The 23,234-nt window shown below is 30.4% G+C and overlaps 2 protein-coding genes across 2 annotated transcripts in view; one reads left to right on the forward strand and one right to left on the reverse strand.

Moving 5' to 3' along the window:
- The window catches only part of LOC132938193 (uncharacterized), a 53,004-nt gene extending 32,141 nt beyond the window's left edge, over positions 1-20,863 (reverse strand). The window contains exon 1 of the mRNA XM_061004894.1: positions 20,511-20,863. Coding sequence (XP_060860877.1) covers positions 20,511-20,529 — 19 coding nt within the window. The 5' untranslated portion in view covers positions 20,530-20,863. The remainder of the gene's footprint in view (positions 1-20,510) is intronic.
- LOC132938194 (protein EFR3 homolog cmp44E) overlaps positions 1-23,234 on the forward strand; it is a 61,008-nt gene that overhangs the window by 469 nt on the left and 37,305 nt on the right. The window contains exon 2 of the mRNA XM_061004895.1: positions 1,596-1,694. Within this exon, the coding sequence (XP_060860878.1) occupies positions 1,596-1,694 (99 nt within the window). The remainder of the gene's footprint in view (positions 1-1,595; positions 1,695-23,234) is intronic.

Raw genomic sequence — 23,234 nt, forward strand, 5'->3', positions numbered from 1 at the left:
ATGTATATATCAGTGTCTGAGGGGGGGTTATAGATACCTTACGTATAAACTAATATTTTGTAATAATAATACATCAAATAGCTACTTGCGCATATATAGTTTATGCCATTTTCGTTACCCTGATGATTATTGTAATAATATATTACATTAATACTAGCTGTAGGTATCCATAAACGTGTTTTTCGCTTTTCCGCAGTGTTCCGTCATTATTTAAAATATTTTGCTCGTTTCGTAGAACAACCACTTTTTTTATATTAACGATAAATACTATATTTATAAATATATAATTTTTTTCTATATTAAAAAATTAATACATTTTGTAATAATAAATCGGAAAATCTACGATTTGCTTTAACAATAGCAAAATGGATCCTACGCGAATTATCTATATTATAACGAATCTTAGATTGGTATTTTTTTGAATCTCTGATGTTACGTACAATATTTTCAAAACCTTATAATTATAAGTTCTGACTTATAACCATATGCATAGTCAACTACTCGACCATATTAATATTATTCCTCCGTGACAATGAGTCACACCATAGTTGGTACTATACTTATTATTTATTATGATACTATAAACCATGGCGGGTTATTAAACCCGTGGGTTACTAAAATAAAAATGCTTAACATTTTATAAAAAAAAAAACATCATATAGGTAGTTATAAATCACTAGAATCTGGTATAATTCAACGCCAAAGATACAACAATAATTACCACAGGTACATAATTGTTTGTATGAAGAAGTCGAGTTAATAATATTAAATTTTACAAATATAAATAGTTTAATAGTTTACACTTAATACTTTATAGAGTAACAGTAAGTATTATCATTAAAAATATTAAAATGCTATACGCAATGGAACATATTAATATTATATCGCCAATAGATTTTAACGTTAATTTTAAATACGACATTAGTTTTAACTTTAATATTTAATAATCAAAAGTACCTATAGTTATAAATATATTATATTCCAGTCTATTGATTAAATAACAATATACTCATGCAGTCATGATGGATATTAAAATATCGTTGTCTACTATTATAACGGACTATAAATTTTAAAAGCTATACATGCCTATACGGCATGGTTGCCTATAATACTGTAATGTAAAATCTATTAGGAGTCATTTATGAAATAATAAAATACAATTTCAAAATATTCAATTCAACTATACGATAGCCGTTTTTCATAAACATATTAGCGACTGTTTTGAGTAGATAAAAAAAGGATTAATTTTAATTAAATGTAATACATTCTTTCGTACCTATCCATATGAAATATAATTAAACTTAATACACGTATATATTTTTACACACTATATGTATAAAGTATAATCAATGATATTATGCATTTATTGTATCACTGCAAACGACGCACGTTTATTATTATTATGTCATTTGAAAATATTGAAATCCATATTTACTGCGTGAATAGATTTTGAGAGTAAAACACTTGTGCGCAAAAGTGCGTTGTTTAAACACAGACGGTAATAATATTATAGTTTACGAAACACCAACAGACGCGCTAAATAAACATAATCCTTATAGCTAACTAATATATAATTTTTGCTATGTATTGTTTAGTGAACGTTAACCGACTAGCGGAGGAGTACGTGGTAATGCGAAAGAAAAACTCTTGGCAGTACATTATATTATCGTCGAAAGTGAAAAAACGATGCTCAAGTAAGTGCGACTTATAAATTGTATCTGTGTGTATGTGTTTTTATGGTTTTAGTAGCAGCTATACTATAGTGCACCAGATAGAAAAAATACAACATAATATTATTATTATTATATTTGCTACCTGTTGACTAAATCGGTCACAAAAGAACTACTATAATATAATAATATCATTCAAGGTTTCGTACCAAATTTGGGGACGTTTTTTTTTTCTTCGACATTTGTCATATACGTGTCATGACATAATCCTGTATAGTGTTCTTTGTTGCATATTAAGTTGGTTTGCTTCTGACGTACCTGGCGCATACGTCAGTCTGCAAATGGTGTGTGTGCGCATACGTAGATTAGTTGTTATAGGTATATATAAATATAGAATAATAATATAATGTATTTTCCGTCGGACTCCGAACAATCGTGTACATACAAATGACAAGTTATCATAATTTATCTTGAAATCACACTCGAACGCTTCGTTTAAAATCATGCGTTGAGAAGTATCTATATATTATGACTATTACACATATATTTTTTTTTTGTAAAATTACCTATTTAAACAATATTACAAGATGTAGATATTCCACATGGATTGAGAAAAAAAAATACGCGCAATTATAATACAAGTTTAAATTTTGGTTTTATACTTTGCATATCGAATAGGTTTGCGCAACATACCTAACATGAAATATACTATGGGTACACTATGTGCACGGGTATCCAATCGAATTACCTTGGTTGTATGTAAAATTTAATGTGTATAGATCACACTATATCCGACTATCGCGGTTCATCAGTAGGCAGTGATTGTTACCCGTTACTAAATCGCCGAAAAATATACGGGAAAAACCCCTTTAACTATTTCACGCCCCCCGAGTTTATAATTGTTTAATTATAGGCAACCCTGTTGGACGTGCGTATACGGCAGCTAAATAATATTACGGTTTAGCGTTATCTTTATGGGATTCAATTACATTATACGCACGCCTAACGCGCTGATGATCTAGTGGATAATATCATCATCGTCCTTGGAGTATAGTATAGCTGCATAATGCATGATAGCTACATATTATAATATAATATGTAATATGTATACATTTTAAGTGCAGAGAGAGAGAGAGAGAGGTAGATAGATAGATAGATAGAGTGAGAGAGGGAGAGAGAGGGAGAGAGAAAACGCGTCATCATTTTCCGAGTCGGGCACAATTTGTTTCGTGAAACAAAATAGTAATAATTTAATATAATAATGATAATGATAAAACTATTACATTTTCCCACCTGCCGCGGCCTACCCAACGGAAACCGTTGATTGCAGACGGATGGGCGTTTATGAATGTCACGCGCGCTAATGTATATTATAATAATATACGAGTATTTTGTGTGCACACGGCGGCGGGCCTATATTGCGCGTTTAAAACAAAGATGCACACACGCGTATTGTGATAATATGATAGTTTGGTATTATATTATTATATTATTATACTGTAAAAACACGCGATTCGTCCCTGAAAACTGCAGCGACGCATAATAGTTGTCCCACATTCTGCCGTACGCCATCGAGATTCTGTGCTACAACGTGGGTGTTAAGATTTTAGCTATGATCGACGACCGCAACAGCTGATGTAGGTATATACAATAATATTATTAGCATGTGCACAATAGCTATAGTATATTATAGGTACCTACCTACAATAATACTACGCGGAACTATCGACGCCGCGTCCGTTGTGATATTCTTGCGAAACTATCGATCATTTGCGCGGTATGTAATGGTATATATACGAACAAGTAGAATATTATACGATATCGTCACACGTATATGATATAACATGGCACATAAGTATGTAAGTGTAGTACTGCAAGTGCCTACGTATACTATATAGGTACTCGTGGTTTGCGAAAATCGTTTTGTGAAACTTTAAGAGTTGGGGGGAAATTGCCATGCTATTGCGTGTTCGCTTATACCTACCTCAACTCGACTATAATAACATTCATGTCTTGTCAACATGGCCGACCGCACTTTTTTATTTGTCGCGATTAAATTTCTGATCAATTTTCATAGGTTAGGTTAGGTTAGGAAAATTAATGAAAATAATTAACTCAAGTTAAGTCAAGAGACGCGAGATCGTCAAGATCGACAAGTTAAAAGTTAATAACTACAGTTGACAAATCATAAATTTAACTCGATAAGTCAAAAGTTACTATGGCAAAAATATAAACTTAACTCAGTTTAAAAAAAGTTAATCTACTTTTTTTTAATTGTGGATCACAATATAAAGAGTGACTAGCTGCGTTCTTTCTAATTTCCTAAATTAAAATGAACAATTTTATTAAACTTTCAACGTAATGTAGGTACCTAACCGTCCTAACCTATTTTACTTTACATGATTATTAAATATTTAAACTATACCAACACATTCCAATGAATAATTTAATAAATTTTAATTTTTTATACAAAATAGCAATTTAAGGTCTTATAATACTATGCCTATATAATCTACTAAAATATATACATTTACAAAATTATTTTATTAAGAAAAATAACAGAAATGTTTTTATTATAATATTAGTATTATTATTATTATTATTAACGAGTAGTATTGGATTATTTTTATTTCAGTATTAATATTTACGTTCCGTCAAAAAAACCGTCCAAGAAGAAGCAAAATACTTTTATAAGCGTTTTCATGGTCGTCTCATAATCCACACAAATCCTTTAATCCGTTAATTAGCATCAAACGAAATTCCTGTTAATCCTCATCGACGACTAAAAAGAAAATGGTGCAGAGATCTCCTAAACAACTAATAACAATTAAAGAAAAATAAAATGAACGGTTAAATAAGTAGTTAGTCAATTCAATAGGAAGTGTCACTACTGGGTGGCTTCTTTCAACAATCTCCTTCATGTTCACGTAATATTTTTAGCCCATATTCTTACTGTGCCCCCAGGGTACAGATTGTATATAAAAATAAAAATAATATTCACGTATAAAACCATAAAAGAAAAAATTTCAAAAATGTTTAACTTGTTGGATTATTTTCAAATGTATTGATGAAAGCTAAGTTATTTCAAATGTCAATTAAACTAATTAAGTTCATAAGTTGATTAGAAAATTAACTAACTTTTCTCATACGTCATAAAACACTGTGTATTATACTATTATATGCATAGTAGGTTTATAAAATATCGACCCCTCATCATTCGCTTAGAACTCAGACAATAATTTTATAATGGATATAATAAATTTTAAGTAAATGATTTAGGCATGTTAAAAATATTTGGTAGATACCATAGATGATATACAATGTATATATTATCTATGGTAGGTACCGATAAACAATGCGAGAATATAAGATGGATTAGTTTTTGAACTATTCGTTGTGTTTTACTCTCAAATGATCTTTTCTTATTTTGTAATATTTCTTGTTTCTTTATCAATTCTTTGTTTGGTTAGGTCAACGTTACAACGTAGACAAACCTAACCTAACCCAACCCAATCTGATACATGAAATTTCACCAGTTTGTGATCTTCGTAGGTAATATGATTAATACCGTGTAATCAATTAGCAATTACGATTCACAACAGCCGTATTAAATAATTATAGAAAATTAAGTTTGTATAAAGTTATTTTTATTCATCAAAAAATAAAAATACAATGTCGTTTCCTTTCATTTTAAATGTCTTGAATTATGGCAGTGATTCTTCAGTTTCTAGTAAGTTATAACTTAAGAGTTATTGTTAATATATATTGACACATTAAAATACTTTTTTCCAATAAGATTATTTTATTCATTTAACAGTAAGTAATGTATAGTCTGCAAGTGTAATAGTATATTATACTATTTTTTCTCCTAAAGCAAATTTCTTTTATTACAATACATGGATAGTATATAATTTCTCTCACCAACAAAATCATTCTAAAATAATGAGTGTATCTATAATTCATTTTTTTAGCCCTGGATTAACATCGAAATTCTTTATAAACCGTATATTATACAGTTATTTACAAAATATTTTGCTAATATACTTGATCGCTATCTAATAACATTTAAGTATAAATATTTTTACTGAAAAATGTTGACGCAAGATTGATCGACAATGGTAACTTGATTCTTCGAATACCTAGTACTAACGAAACCCTGAACCAGCCAATCTATCTCGATATTTTACTTTAGATTTCATAACGAATTATGTTTGCATTTGTTACAATTGATACCAGTTGGTTGATTAGAAATCAATAATCAATGAAGCCGTTGAGTAGGTATGTGGTACACCATACATAATACTACATAATATGCCAGACACCAGTTACATATTTTGTAATAAATAATAATATATAGATTGACGCTTACAAGTTAAAAACGTTCATTGATGAAACTTATTTAGAAGAATTAAATTTCCAAAAAGTGAATTTTATGACATTACTTTCCAGAAATAGTTTTGTATTCATTTGTTTGATACGATTATCATATAATATATTAGTGCTCAATATGTTATAACATGTAAACAGAATTATAATATTATCATATTTCCATATCTCTATTTGTCAACCAAAATAGTGATATTATAATTTTGTGTTTATCTTTTGATATATCGTATTCGTTTTTCGGTGAGGTCTTTTCAATATATTTCGTATATAGGTACGAGTTGCTATTATACACGGTTTGTCTTACAAACATATACATTCGGATCGTATACCGTATAGGTAATTGTATGGCGAGAAAACGATAGTAGGCTGTAGGTACGCCCGGTCGACAATATTTATTTTCTCGTCCAAGTTCAGTAGCTTTAGGCCGTTCAAGGTCGGCGTAGGTACCTACCCAAATCTAAATAATGAAAACGTTACTACACTCCATTGCTCGAATGCACAACACATGGCTTGTGATAGGTATAATATGTGCACGCAAATTGACGCTGGTGGGCGTGACGGGTGTAGGTAGACGATCCGGCATGTTATAATAATTATATTACAATAAAATACTAAAATATCATACGAATGTGCGCATAATAATAGTGGTCCACGATGGAGACGATCAACATCAGCCGCATAGTTCTAAAATACGTGCTCGTGGTATACAGGCACACTGTAGAACGAACGCCTCCGCATTTTTTTTTATGCATTATACATATATATATGACGAACGCGACAAGGGCACATAGAATATTATATAGAAATCAAAATATAAAATATAGGTATAAAAATAAATCTACGTGTAATGTGTATATATGTGTCTGTATGCGCATGTGTGCTTGAAATGCTTATTTTATAATATAATATGCCTAGTCGGTGTACGTAACAATGACTATTGACGACGGTCGTAGTATATATTATGTCGTGTTCGCTACTGTTTACAATTTTTCCAATGTTCTTTTTATGACACACAATATTATGAGCAAATAATTCCTCCGAGCATATAATATAATATACGCACTTGTAAGTAAACGTAAGTCGATTTATTGTATTTGCTGCTGTAGAAGCGTTATACTAACCTTCCTGCATTGCACGTCTGAGAACGATACTAACTAATTTCCAAGGCCCACAATTAACGTGTCACAGTGTTATAAAAATAAACATTATTTTAATTTAATCATACTTAATAACGATTTAGTAAATTTTGATTTTTTCACTGTAGGTATATATTATATTTTTTTATTAGAATATACTATGTACTGTTAATATATACATATTAGCTATTGGAGAAAAAATATAACCCTAAAAAGTTTAAAATATCAATTGATTAGCAAAACGAATCAAAAGTTGAACATTAAACAAATAAAAATAAATACTTAAATTTAAGTCACTCAACACTTTTTTTTAGTAACAAATCCACAATTAACAAACCCTATTCAAACTTTTAAAGTTGCATAGTATATTATAGTATGGTTATGAGATTATACAATGTTATGAGAATTTGCAGTGATATAGCTGAATTACATCAATTGAGTACCAAACACTAAAACCATTCAAAAGTTTCGATCGATTTATCTGTGCCAAATATCAGCATTCAGTTACATTCGAGCATTCGAGTACAACTAGAACTAAATTAAATATTACACATTTTTTTATTTTTGTTTTACCATTTTTAACAGTATTATAATATTGTCTTTAGCTTATATATTTTATTAATCAGAAACTTTTCGTTTGAATTTGGTTTGGCTACATTAATATTAAAAAAAAAAAATAATTTGTTTTCATTTGAAAAAAATAAGTTTTATCATTTTAATTTTTAAGACTCTTTAAATTGTATAAAAAAAATTGAAAATTTGTTCCTTATTAGTAGCCTGCAAGTAGGTTACTTACAAATTGCAAAAATCAGAATTTGAATAAATTCATAATAATACGAAATAATGTGTGGGTGAGAACTGAGGATGCTTTGTGAATCACCTTATAGAATAAAAACAATAGTAGGCACTAGGCAGAATGTTTTCATAGAAGATACTCTATCAAGTTACATAATTGAGTTTTATTTATTTATTAGGTACCTATTTATTATTATTTGTACTACATTGTAACTATATATACATTAAAAAATAACTTTTAGCTCAGATATTTTGTTATATTTAATCTATGGTTATAGTACTTATACTGACATAAAATAAAGTTTATCCCCCCCTCCCCAAAAAAAATAAAATAAAATACGATTTTCACAAGTTACACCATATGCTCAAAGTACTTCGAATGGCAAGTATCTAAGCTACTCATCATTTAATAACATACTTTACTACCTGCCATAGTACCATCCAATTATACTTATAAGTTACCTAGGTACCACTCTTACTGGCCTCTATAGACATTGATTATCAACATTTTTATCATAATAATCTTCCGTATACTAAAACGTAACTTTACCAGAAATGTTTATTTTAAAAAAATTTTCAGCTGATAATTATAATTTTAGACACTACAAATCTAACACTATAATATTATGCAATCGAGTCTACTTACTATTGGACAATAAATTGTCCAATTTATTGAAAATTAATATTACGAAATAAATAACTTATTCAAAGCTTACAAATACCAATATTTCACACATAAATGTGTTCAAACTAACCTAACCTTATAAACTCGTGAAATAGGAATATATTATGATTTATAATTTAGATTCTAAAACTATTTGTACGTGACTAAACCAGCTAATAAAATAAATAATAATGCATTTTCTCCACATCATTAAATATCAAATGAGTAATGACACAATAGTTTCTACTACTATAATTTGAAAAATATTACATTCCTATTGGAGTTTATTAGATTTATGTAGTAGGTAATAAAATGCTTTATATTCCATCCGTGAGGCATTATAGAAATTATTTGATGTAGGAAATTACTTTTAAAACAATAATACCATTATAGGTCATCAGAAACTTCGTTACTCTCGTAAATACTTCTAAATACAATTGCGTGTTTCAGCTGCGTGATTCAATAAAAATTGATTGTATGGTTTGACAAATATCACTAAAAAGCGAATATCGCGTAATATTCAAAGATAATAATTGACGTGTAACTTTTTTTTCTCATAATATTATTCTTTAATATATTGTGTAAATTTTCTGATTTGAAGTACTACAGTAATTTTATAAAAACTCTGTTTGCATTAATTAGTAAATATAGGTAAGTAACGGTAAACCAAAATTAAATATTTCACAATTGAATCGCCCTAACTACGGAATAGTCATCGTAGTCTATATAAACACCAATGTCTTATATTTACATACCGTACATAAGGGTACGTTTGTCCTTTGTCCATATGTGTGTGTGTTTGCTGCAGAGTTCGGCGACACGTATATATTAACAATATTAATAATATTTTTATTTATTAAAATGTATAATGAACCGGTGCCGTGCCGTTGGGGGGTGTCTATGACAAAGGATTATTTTCCATGGAATTTTATCGCGATTTCGAATTTGTATGGTAAGTTTGGACGGTGTGTGCGATGACGCCGACGACCGCGATCGGTTGAAATTCAGAAAGTGTCCACCGCTGAAACGCTATGTCAATATATTAGTATTTGCGAACTCGCGTCATAACTCATTTGGGGGGGGGGGGGGTACCTACTGACGTTTCGGCCAATACGTTTCCCGTTCAGTCATTGTCGTTATCACGTTTATACCGTTTCGACGGCATAGATATCACGAAGAAGATGCAAAAACACGATCGTATATTGATAATAATATATCGTAGGCAGGCACAGTCGTGAACAACGTGTCCTGGTTTTTTTTTCTCCGTCTACATTATGATAATTGTTTATTTATTTTGTATAACAAAACGCTTCGACCTGACGTCAGACCCGCGCGGCTCCGGGATAATAATATTATCGTTATTATTGCATTACCCGTACATATTATAAACACGTGCAAGATTATTTTATATCGAGAAAAACGTATACACATATTAAATACATTATATATTTTGTAGTACCGTTAGCATTGTGTAGGTTTGTCGGAGACCCATATTGATTTACATAAACGCTAAAAGATAAACCCGATCCTACGAAATGCACGCCCACCCTGCTAATTAATGTGTTTTGCAGTAGTACGCAGGCGCTTTGGTGATGTCATATTAAAATACAAGCGTACTAAAACTAACCGTAGCCAACGTAGACCGTCGAATCGAATGAAAACGTCGAGTAAATATTATAGTAAACGAGACAAAAATAATAGTAATTTTTAAAATATATTCGATCCATTTGATATTAAAGTAGTAATTTACGTATAATATGCGACGTAAAAAATAATAAGTTAATATACAATGTGCCCTTACTTTTTGAATTTGTCAAAAATATTATGATTTGAAAACCGTTTTCACGTTATTGTATTATTGCGCACACGATTAATAAATAAGTATTTAGGTGAGAGTAATAGTATACTTACTCTGACTTTAAGTTTAATGGAGTACTTAATCCTATAAGCGTTCAGATACGCTCTAATATATAAAAATAATAAAAAATATAATGCCTGCAATATAACATATACAGCACGACTATAATATAATTATAAACTATTTCTACATTGAACCTACATGTTAATATACTTTATATAAAATCTTTGATAACATTTCAAACTAAAATTTATAAATTTAAATTTATAATTTGTGTGTGGAACAGTTTTTAATTGTTAATTTAATGATATAAAGTTATTATAGGTAAATAGGTTATACCTATAGGTAATCTTCACAATAATACTATTCTAGAAGACGATATTAAAATATTCAATATACTATATAAAATTTAAGTATTTATAACAGTACCTATAACACTAAGAATAGTATTTTAATTATTTTTAAGCGAAATTCATAAAAAAAAATATAAAGAAATATATGTCAACTAAAATTTATCATTTTTTTACTATATAAAATAACTATAATTTTAGATCTTTATAACTTGATTAATAAAAAGCTATAAACTGACACTGCAGTTCAATATTAGAAACAATGAAAATAAAGAACCTCATAAAAATGAATTTATCTCTTAGTTCATAATATATACCTACCTAAATATATATTTTTTTTCATTAAATTTTAATTTATATATATATATATTACTGCGAACAAAGAGTATTCTATATCATCTATTTTTTTTTTTTTTTAGAGTAGTGTAATATATTTGTAAAAATTTGTACCGTTGGTCTAATATTTCAAAATAATTTTTCATTGTTTTTTTTCTTTTTTTAACATTCTACTACAGCCTAACATTTAAACAGACATTACTTTCCACAAGTTTATGCACAATGCACATGCCTATAATTTTGTAAATTAAACCGAAACTGTTTTTTAATTTCCTTATATTGCATGACAAATTATTATGAATATTTATTAATCGTTTCTTAACAATTTTCCGTAAGTCATAATTTTTTTTTCATTTCGAATACTTTGAGTCATTGCCATGAATATTTTTTAAAATTTCTGTACCTATATATGATATCTGATTTATTGGACTCATGGTGTCTAAGTGTCTTTCTTAATGTTACTATTTGAAGGGCATTAGAGAACAATAAAATACGATCTATTGTATTTTAGATAAATGTTTATCTATTACGTACGTATTGACTACGTATTGTAAAAAAAAAATAACGAGACAATCGACCATTTAAAGCAAAACTTCCAAATTGTTATTTTTCTCCATTACATTGCTGAAGAAATATTACCATAAAACTAATCGTGTTTGATTTCAATAAATGATTGGTCGATCTTCCAATTATATCAATTACACTGTAAAACGTCCAAGAATTCAGCAGACCTTGGAAAATTTTATTTTATATTAACAAGACCGGTATAATCTTGCGGTAGACGCTAATTGGCAAATCAACATTATCATATTCCCTCAGGGCTTGTATATAGGGACTTGTAGATACTGAATAATATACTCATAGGATCAGATTTTTGATCGTTGTTACCTGTTGTGAGACGTGTTAACTAAACAGTATTTTTATACATGCCCTCTGACGAAACATTGGACGGTCAACGGATACACTGTCCGAGCCAGTTATGAGCTATTAAACGAGATTTTAAGGTCGTCGGGCGAATAGGTGTTAAAAAAATACCATAAAACCATAAAAATAAAACAATTAATTTGTGTAAGCAATTGTGTTTTTAAACTATCTTGTCGATAATGCTTGATATTGGTAAATTTGAATTTCGTACAAAATGTTGTGGAATGAATTTTTTTTAAATGTATTTATTCACATGTGGCATCATGACGTATACAGGCAGTTGTACTCATTAGTATCCAGTACATAAAGACGTATACTCAATAAGTAATAGCAAATTATTGCAATAATTGTATTAATGTGATCTTTTTTTTTTTTTTGCTTTATTCGTTATAATATAGGTTCCTATTTGTGTCACTTAACTTCCTATTTGATTATCAGAATATATCATGTAGTAAATGTCCCATAAACAATGTTTATAATTTACATGTTTTATATTTTATACTTTACGTATATGTTTGTGAAAATTGTAAAAAAAAACCACACCAAGAACTCTCAAGCGACAAGTAATTTATATTAAACACACAGAAATCTAATTTAATACACGGATATTGCATTTCACAAACGGTTTACATTATAGTGTTATTGTGGTAATTACGCGTTAATGCACCTAACGTTTTCTTTTTCGTTGTACCTATTCATTCAAAAAGAATCAATGCAGTTTATTGCTTGTGCACGATCGTAATGTTATAGTTAATAGTTATATGTACCTACCTACAAACAATTCTGCCTTCTAGTGATTATGACAGTAGGTTACATAATAATAGCATTAAGTATAATTTTATACTTAAAATAAAATATTTAACAATTTATATTATTTATATAAAAAATACACTTTCAATAAACTTAATCAATTTTTCTTTACTTCATTTTTAGATATCACACAAATTATTTATTGTATTTCACAAATCATAGTTCATTCTTGTTCAAATATATTACAATTTTTACAATCAAACATAATATAGGTACCTATCTACTGCAGTAAATAATATACATAATATAAAAGTAAATCAATAAAACACTTACCAAACATATACTTAAAACCATGCGTGACTTATTGTAATATTATAAATAAAATAGCTTGAGATAACAATAATATTATGTTCACAATTTCACATATGTCATCAGTTATTGCTATTGGCATCAATGTATGGTTAATATACAATCGTATCACCAAACCAAAATCAAAATAATTTACAATTTACCCAAACTTAATTTATTTACTGGGAACACACCTACTAGTAGTAAATTTTATATGAATAGTAGCAATCGTAAATTTAATACAAAGTATAATATTATTATTACTTATATATTAATTTCATATTTTCATACGTACAGTAAATAACCGACGCGAGAGTCGCGTGTCGTTCGTTTGGATTAAAGTACAGTTTATAATAATAATATACAATGGACTTAAATTACCTACATACAAAATTATAGTCACGTCAAGCGCACGAGCTAGGAACTACAAAATACTTTTCGTCCTGCAACTATCCGCGCTTGTAGTGACTATATAGTTATAGTGATAATAATTTAATATAGTATTATGTATATTGTAAGTATATAATATAATATAATATGCAAATAATAATATTATTAATATGTATGATAATAATATGCAGACGCGTACAGTGACAGTACTCGTGGGCACTACATTGATATAATGTCGTAGGTATTTACATTGTATAATGTGTTTGTGGTTAACTTTTAAGCCAATCCACCTATGTCCTATGATGTGACTATATGTGAGTTTGAAGCGTATTTTTATATAAAAAAAAAAAAAAAAATAATAATCGCGGTGATCTATTGGCGGGCGATGAGACGTTCTCGGGCCATATAACTGCCACTCTAAGGGTCGTTAATGGTGGGTGGGAATCAATACATTTCTACATGATTGCAATTACGAAATTCACCAATTAAAACTAATGAATTCTATGTTTGTATGGCCTTATCCAAAATACATACAATCAAAAGGAAGTCGAAGAGCTCCGATAGTCAGAAACTCAGAAGTACAAACAATTATTTATAATTATTGTTTTTATTTTTCATGAAAAATTTCGTCTTGCAATGACGGTTGGTATATGGTCAAAGATCTTTAAATGTTGTCAATATTAGGCAGTAGGTGCGTAATAATGTAACGCGCATAACAATAATATATAAGATTCATAAGAATTATATTAGTATATTGTGTGGCAAGAGCGGGAAGTGAGCTATTTCAGTCGCGGGCGAGGGCCGCATTTCGCCCAAGACTGAAATTGCCTTCCCGCACGAGCCACACATACTATTTTTTATCACGCCTCTGCGTTCATTAATCGCGCCATCACGGCAAAGGTAATTCAGGGCTAGGATCTATGCAACAACCAGACTATTCTACGAAATCAATATTTTATGAAAGAAACGATTTGGTTTTATTTATTTTAAGCGTCATACATGGAGGTTATAGTATAAAAAATATAAGGTGTAACCAAAAGTTTATGTTTTGTAAGAACCGTGGTATAGATTTTAGTGTTTTGTTGTGCTCAGTACTTTTAGGGATTTCCACTTAACCACCCGACACAACGGGGATTCCCACTTTACCGCCCGCTGGACGGAAAAAGGTCGCTTTCCGACGCTTCAACCGTCATTGAAAACTAAACTTTCGGTGCAGGCGTGACAAAAAATGTATTTATGAAATTGAGTTCTTATAATTTTTAGTTGAAATAATTAAGAAAATATAGATAAAAAGTTAGTTCACTAAAAATATGTCGCTCACCTTACGGCTCAATGTTGACTTTGAATTTTCAATCATTTATTTTTAATAATAACAAATAAAAATCAAATTTTTTTTTTTATTTTGTTTTCTAATATATTTTATACTTATATCGATCAGGTAATAATAATAAAGATAGATACCCCCCCCCCATTCAACATGTTTTTAAACATATCTATATTCTACACTAAACTATTACGAAAAAAGTAAAAACCATGATAGAATTTTCGGACTGCCGAAGTGCCGACTGCTGAGCATTTGTGCCCGAAACAACGATTCTTCGTGCATCCGTCCCCTCCGGCCCTGCCACTTCGATAAACCCGCGACATCGGTACGATTTGCTATATTTTTTAGTGAAACAACATATGGTATAATATATAGCAATAACGTGGTACATATATCATTATACCTTATCGGGATGGAAAAACGCGACCCTTCGAAGCACGTGCGCATATCGCTAATATTATATAATATTAAATATTTATATTATAATTACATATTATTATTATTATTATTATTATTATTATTGTATTGCCAGGACTCGGATGAGCTCGTGCCCGCACCGCCGCGCCGTCCCGTCCCGCCCGACGTAATAGTAATTGATTTGCCATTATTCCAGATGAGCTGGTCCATCATCGTACTACTGAGAGTTACCTACTACTAGGTATAATGTGCAACCGCTCACATGGTCGTTCCCATATGAATATCTACAATATTTTTGTTTGACGGTCAAAAGTGGCGCAGAGGCGGCTGCGCCTACGCTCCATCGGCGTTATACCTACACCATAAAATACATTATAGTTCACAATAATATTCGGACGTCCGTCGGTCTACGATTCGATTCGTTCACCAATACGGTGTTTAGATTTTATTGTTCCGCGCGGTATCGCATGGAAAATGTCACTTATCACGAGACGGCCAATTAATAACCAAGTTATTGCATGGATACGCATAATACGAATATAATATAATATCCGTTTTTACAATCTCTGTGGCCCACGTCGCATTATATAATAATAATATGACGTGGTGGACCTAAATAGGTGTGCACGCAGAGTGGCACGTGTCGAAAAAATAATAAAGACCAACTCGACCGATATAATATAGTCATATACATAGGTACACGCCACTGCAGTACCACACACACACACACACACATATATATACACTGATATTGCACTTGTTGTGTGATATATTGCAATCAATGCATTTTCCACCCGTCGTCGGTGCGTGCACCTATAATATCGCTATCGTCGGACGACATTTTTAAAAGGTCCACCTCAAAGGGCCACGGCGATAAACCGCATCGATCATCTTCCCGCGACAGACGTTTAAAAACATCGCATAATATAGGTAGGTAGTTGATTTTCCGTCCATCAAATCGGCGGCGTATAATAGCGATGTGGTCCGACGGCAAGTTTAATAATATTATACTTTATTCGGCGATCGACGTTGCCCGCTCGATACGATCATTTACGTCAATAACAATATTATTGACATTTAACGGGCGTACACACGTCATATACACAAACAGACAATATTATATGACGGAAATTACTAAATCGCCGTGTACCAATATAATATATGCTGACAAGACCTAACACTCTAAGCCTACGCAAACGTAATATTATAATGCGATGTACCTATACTACAATGTGAGCCCGGTACACGGTTACGATTTTATCGTTCATATTATTATATTAAAGATATTAATCTGTTTTTACAAATATGACCGTCGTTATCGTTCTTTTTTTTCCACTGGACATTCAGAATTCAATGCGATTAACATACAAACGCAGTTTCCTCGGCGAATAAACATAGGTACACACAATACTTATATATTATTATTTTAACACGTATTTTTTTTTGTTTATATCAACGTGGGCAATAATTATTCATTTGGCTTTATTCATTGATGACTTAATTTGTTATGAAAAACCAAATTAAAAAAACTTAACCCAATTATTATTATATGTCCGAAACAAATAAAGCGGTATTCATATTATAATATGTACACTGGCTGGCGGCAGTTTCGCACTTTATTTCGATCATCATAATATTATAGGACTTAGGTATTATACAATACAGCCATATGTTATAAATATTGTATTCGTGCTAATTTAAATGGAAATCACTAATGACAAAACCCGGAAAGTAATCATGACTCACTAATTAGTAAAATGCAGACTGTCCACAAAAACAAAAAAAAATATTTAAATAAGAAAAATATGCTGATGTTTATTATTGATTTTATGTTTTTATATTAGTATATTATATTATATCATAATATATATAAACCGAACTTGTTCAGTGGAGCCCGTTATCATCTTAAATAAATAAATAACAGTTTTCTAAAAACCAAAAATATGCAAAAATCTGAAAAACAATTTTGTATATATTATTAATTATTATGCACTAGTAGTGATTGTAGCAGAGGTATTAAAATTATACGTCACAGATCCAAAAGGCTCTCGAGCATTGGCCAAGGGAGTCGTGACATTGAAAAGAAAAACAATAAATATTAAATTGTCTTACGATAGTTAAAACGTTAAATAAAAACACTTCCCTCAAAGTAAAAAAATTATCTTTTTCTGCCATTAAAAATTTGGGAGCCGTAACTATACGTTGTGGTGGTAAAGTTTATGAAATACCTCTGGACTATATTATATAATAATTGATACTTTTAACGAATTTCAACCGTTAAAGTAAGAAACAATACGAATAATGAAATAAATGCACAACCTGGTCATCACTTAAAGAACGAAACTCTCATTATTATTCATATTATAATCATATAAAGTCAAAATTCATTTGCAGGGTCTATTATTGTAATCAGAAAAGCAAACACAATAACGGAAGAGATGAGTATTAGTTTTTAATGAATAACAAGACGTTTATTCTCTTTACATCCCATTGCATATTATGCAGTGTTTGTTTAAACATTTTTTTAGCCAATGAAAACCCGCCGGCAAACTTTTATTGATAATCTTGATGTGGGTATACTCGAATAGGTTATTCAACTTGTCATTCATCGAGTGTACGCATTACCTCAAAATTTAAACGTGGGCATATAAGACGCATACCGTCCATTGTATCTTTATAATAACGCTGTATAAACTATTTGCCCGAATTAGGATGCATATATTGCAATGATGTTTATCGTTTATTGAAAATGGACCAAAAACAATAACCTTGTTATGTTGTGCAAATCTATCAGAATCTTTATTTTTTTTTTTTTTGAAAACTACATCATTATCGTTTTAAATGTAACTATAATACACAATAATATAAAAATATTTACTTATTTTGTATGTTTCCATACTTTTACATGCTATTCAACAATTTCTTAAAAAATAATGACAATCCAAAGACATTTTTTTTCACAGTATAATATGTGGGTAACAGTTTTGTAGTTACGATTTAATAACAAATATAGTATAATTTAGATTATTAAAATTAACTGATCAAAATTTAGTTTAACGACCGCACAGGAGATATATTACTTTGGGAAGGGATTTTAATACATATAATAGGTATACCTATAAAAATCAGTTTTTAATCTTAGATCATATATACTATGGATTGAGCCACAGCGAATTAAATCAATACAAAAAAATGTTGCCGATATCAGAGACGAGTCGCGAATTAGGTGATCGATATGCGCATGCGCAACATGATTTCTCGCATATTTATCCACAGATTGTACCTATGGATAATTATGCGAGGAGTTGCGCACATCGATCACCCAATTCGGTGATTCGTCGCTATATCGGCAACAAAATCATACGTTGTGGCTCCATCCATAGTATATGATCTCAGTTTTTAATGCAAATGAATTAAATTTTCTTTTTTCATTAGTTTGTTTATAAAACTGTGCTCATAATAGAGATATACGAATAATAGCAGTGTTAAAGATATATTGTAAATTAATTAAAAACTGAAAATGAAAACATATTTTGTAAATATATTTACTGCTGTGCGTTTATATTCAAAATTATTTTATGTATAATCTCTCTTTATAAATCGTTTATCAGACTTACAAAACCTATCCAACTTAAAATCCTAAAAAAATCTCAGGAATTCGTAGGTAAACATGATGAAAATGTTTGACTCCTAATTTATCAAAAAAAAAAAAAAAAATACTATAAGACAAGTCATTCAATCATTCAAAAGATAACTGGCACGTTAATATTTTAAAAATAATAACAATTATTATTTTGATGATATTCTTTATGTATAAAACGAGCTTTTAAGAATATTATTAGAGTACAGAAATCTACTAATGCAATGTTGTAAGTGTGACACTATACACCGTGTACAATTTCATGTAAAATGATTGTATTTTATATTGAACTCAAAACAAAGAGGATTTTAGTGGAATGCACCAAAAACTATAATTTAAAGCCCTACAAGTATAACATATTGAGTAATATTGAACACAGGAAAGATAAGCGTTATCCGAAATGCAAATCTGTAATCCCAACTCTTGAGAGCTGCATGATCGGAAACACGAATAACCTCGGTCGTATATTATACTATTGTAGGCACATATTATTGGTGCATAAAATGGGCATAGCTGTTTTCGACCAAAAACGTACCCTTCCCTTTTCGGCCGATTCACTTTTCGACCAAAACAGTACGTTTTGTAATATGATATGTAAAATAAATAAAATAATTGGTATGTAATTTTTGTAAAATTGTGGCAATTATAATTTTAAAAATTATTTAAAGTATAAGTTACATAAAATGTTGTAAAATAAAGTAATGTAAAATAAAATGTTAAAAAAAATTTAAATATAAAAACACCTATTATATTATTAACATTAGTTTTGTGTTAATATGTCACACTGTGCATAATATTTTATAAAAAGAATAACATAATAATATACAATTGCTGTCAATAATTATTAAGTCTAATATTAAGAAAGATATAGTGACTCTTTACAATACGTATAACGATCAGTCTTGCAGGTACATACTACATATTATTATACTGATATAACTATATATTACGGTAGTAACCATCACAGTCGACGATCACCGATCGTATATAATAAATCGTAATAATCGTAATAAAAAAAAAAAATGTTAATATATGGGTATTCTATTTTACAAAAATTATATATAAATTATTTATTCTACATAATATTATCATATTACAAAACTTTTTGTTTTGGTCGAAAAGTGAATCGGCGAAAAGGGAAGGGTACGTTTTTGGTCGAAAACGGTCTCGCCCACATAAAATATTACTGACAGGGTACATTATAATGTAGCAGCTGGTATTCATCGCCGGCCGAATGTTGTGGCACATGCCCCGCGAAGGGGAAAATTCGTATCCACCCGCGGTAATTAAATATCACGGATGGCGCCAACAAGTTGGCAGATTTCCGAATTCCGGGTCGTTATGTTCCGCCGTGGGACGTGGGTAAGTATGGGCGCAGGTGGGTAGGCGGCCCCACAAAATGTATATTATAATATAAATGTGTACAAAGGTTGGCCGTGTGGAGGAGTGTGGCAAAAGCTTGAAACGCATTGTATGCGCAATAATATTATGATATTATACGGTGGAAAAACTTCACACTCACCATGTTCTCTCAGAAACATTTAAAAATCGAACGCGCGATGATCACGCCGAGCTGTGTTCTCGCTCCTCATGACTGGTTCGAACGACATTGGCACGCGAACAACGTCGGAGAAATGAAAACGCCGAGGAAAACGTTCGGAAACGGCCGAGCACCGCGAAAACCGTACGCGCTCACGTAGGACGTTACAACTCGGTATTGCGGCCGCGCGCGCGAATAATATTATTATAAATTTATTGCACTCGCACCGAAACTGCGCGCGCGCCAACTGCACCGGACCGCGGACCGGCCGTATTGAAACTGGTTCGCCGCCGTCTGGGCGCGTTTCGAACGACCGCGTGCGTGTGGCCCTACTCCGGCGCCACGGCGACCACTGCCTATACGATAATAATTATAGTATTATTATTTTAATGCCAATATCATCCGCGCGCACTGCTGTGCGATGGTTGTAATGACACTGATGGACGCGATTCGTCGTCGGACGACAGTAAAACATCGTCGTACGGTTTAAACTATAATATTATGTGCCCTAGAACACGGGGCGCCCGCAGGGGGTGCCGGCAGGGGCCGTGCCCGCCCACCGTTATTTTGGTTAATATTAATTGTTTTTTTTAAAAAAAAAAAAAGGTGGATAAGTAGATGTCGCTCTGCTGTACAGTAGGTTACAAGTGGGTCACTGTAATGGATGGTGTTAAATTTGAATTCAATGATATAATATCATTGTACGAGAAAAACGATTCTGAGCGAAAACGGTCAGTCAGCCTATGATATTACCAAGTATATTTGATGATATTATTGTGAATAAAGTAATTTATATTTAACCTATTTACGTGGAGCCTTGTATTAAATGTTCAATCCTTAGCCATAAAAGTTAAACATTTTTTAAATTTTGAACTACAAAATAATTAATAAATTATAAATTTGATAAATGTTGTCAAAATTTGAACTTTAAATGCTTATAAAAAAAAATTGTGCCTATGTATTTTTAATATTTTTCAACTGCTATTAGAACGATATATCAGGAGCCTTATATTAAATTTTCACGCTTTGTTACCCAACAAAAAATTTTTTATTGATATTTATAGAAAAAAAAACTAAAAAAATTGAAAACTCACAATGTCCGTAAACCGCTCAAAAAGAGTCAAAATATTTTCAAAATTTTATGGTGTACAGAAAATGCTAATATAAACATTCAGTGAAATTTTCAAGTATCTACAGTCATTCGTTTTTTAATTACAATAAAATAAGAAAATTGTTACATGAGAAATCGAGTGAATATCAAATGTTGTAAAAATATAAATTTCAGACGCTCGTGAAAATTTAATTTAAGTTTCTTGTAGACATTTTTTTTTTGATAAAGGTAGACAAACTTATGAGTAATCTTATATTACATTTTAAAATCTTAGATTTTAAAAGAAAAATTTTTATGAATTATCAACTCAAAATAATTTGCTAACTTTCATGATTTTTCCGTATTTTGTCAAAATTTGAACTTTAAATGCTAATAAATAAAAACTGTGACTTAGGATTTTTAATTTTTTTCATCTGCCTTTGAAACAATAACTTAGTAGCCTTCTATTAAATTTTCAAGCTTTAATTTTATTGATATTTATAGAAAAAAAAAACTAAAAAAATTGAAAACTGACAATGTCCGTAAACAGCTCAAAAAGAGTCAAAATATTTTCAACATTTTATGGTGTATAGAAAATGCTAATATAAACATTCAGTCAAAATGTCATGTCCCTACGGTCATTTGTTTTAGAGTTACACCAAAAACCAAAATCGATTTTCTCGAAATCAGATTTTGCGTAAAAATTCCCGTTTTTCCTTAATTTTTCTTTTGTTTTTCACGTCGCTTTTGAAAACTACTGGGAAATTTTTACTTTTGACCCCCCAAAGTACCAACTAGATTCACTTTCCTATCAGAAAAGTTACTGTTGAAGAAAATCCAAGCACTTTTACTGTCCTAAAAGGTGATGACAGACACAAAAATAAAAAAATTAAAAAATTAAAAAAAAAACACACATCATTGTAAAATCAATACATTCATCGCCTTGCTCAGAATCTAAAATCGCATGTGCTGTACTATCAGAAACTTTTGACTTTGCCCTCCCCCCCCCCCCCATTGGCTTGTATTTCTGCAGGCGCTCTTGTCCTAGGAGGGTCCTAGGAGGGTCGAAACGCACTTATTATGGTCGAATGCACTTGGGACGAAATAAAGTTTATGTTCGAGTGGCAGTCTAGGTTTTTTTAGAGCATGCTAGAATCATATTTTAAACTTTTGAGAACCTAAAAATCTACTCCTTAGCTATGGTTGATTACAATATATAGCTACAATTGTATAGTTTACAATTTATTTAAAAATAATATGTTAATTTTTTCAAAATGAATCAACAGTTATATAGAAAATGAGTTACATTTTTCAAAATCAATGAAAATCTACGATTTAAATACCACATACAATTTCGTAATAATAGTAATACAAAAATATGTATTTACGTTTATTTCTAAATTTGTCATGTCGTGTAATAACGTCATTGCAATACTAAATAATATATCATGCAATTTTCCACTATAATTAATATTTATAATATTATCTGTGTAATGGTCGGTCCTAGTATGCAATTTGAACATTTTTATTAGGTAAGGAGGTGCAGTTCGACAATTCCCACACCCCTAAATAATTATGATTCAATATTATAGAGAACGGTAACACGTATTAGGTAC

Source organism: Metopolophium dirhodum, chromosome 2 (genome assembly GCF_019925205.1).
Source record: "Metopolophium dirhodum isolate CAU chromosome 2, ASM1992520v1, whole genome shotgun sequence".
In the NCBI taxonomy this organism is placed as follows: Eukaryota; Metazoa; Arthropoda; class Insecta; order Hemiptera; family Aphididae; genus Metopolophium; species Metopolophium dirhodum.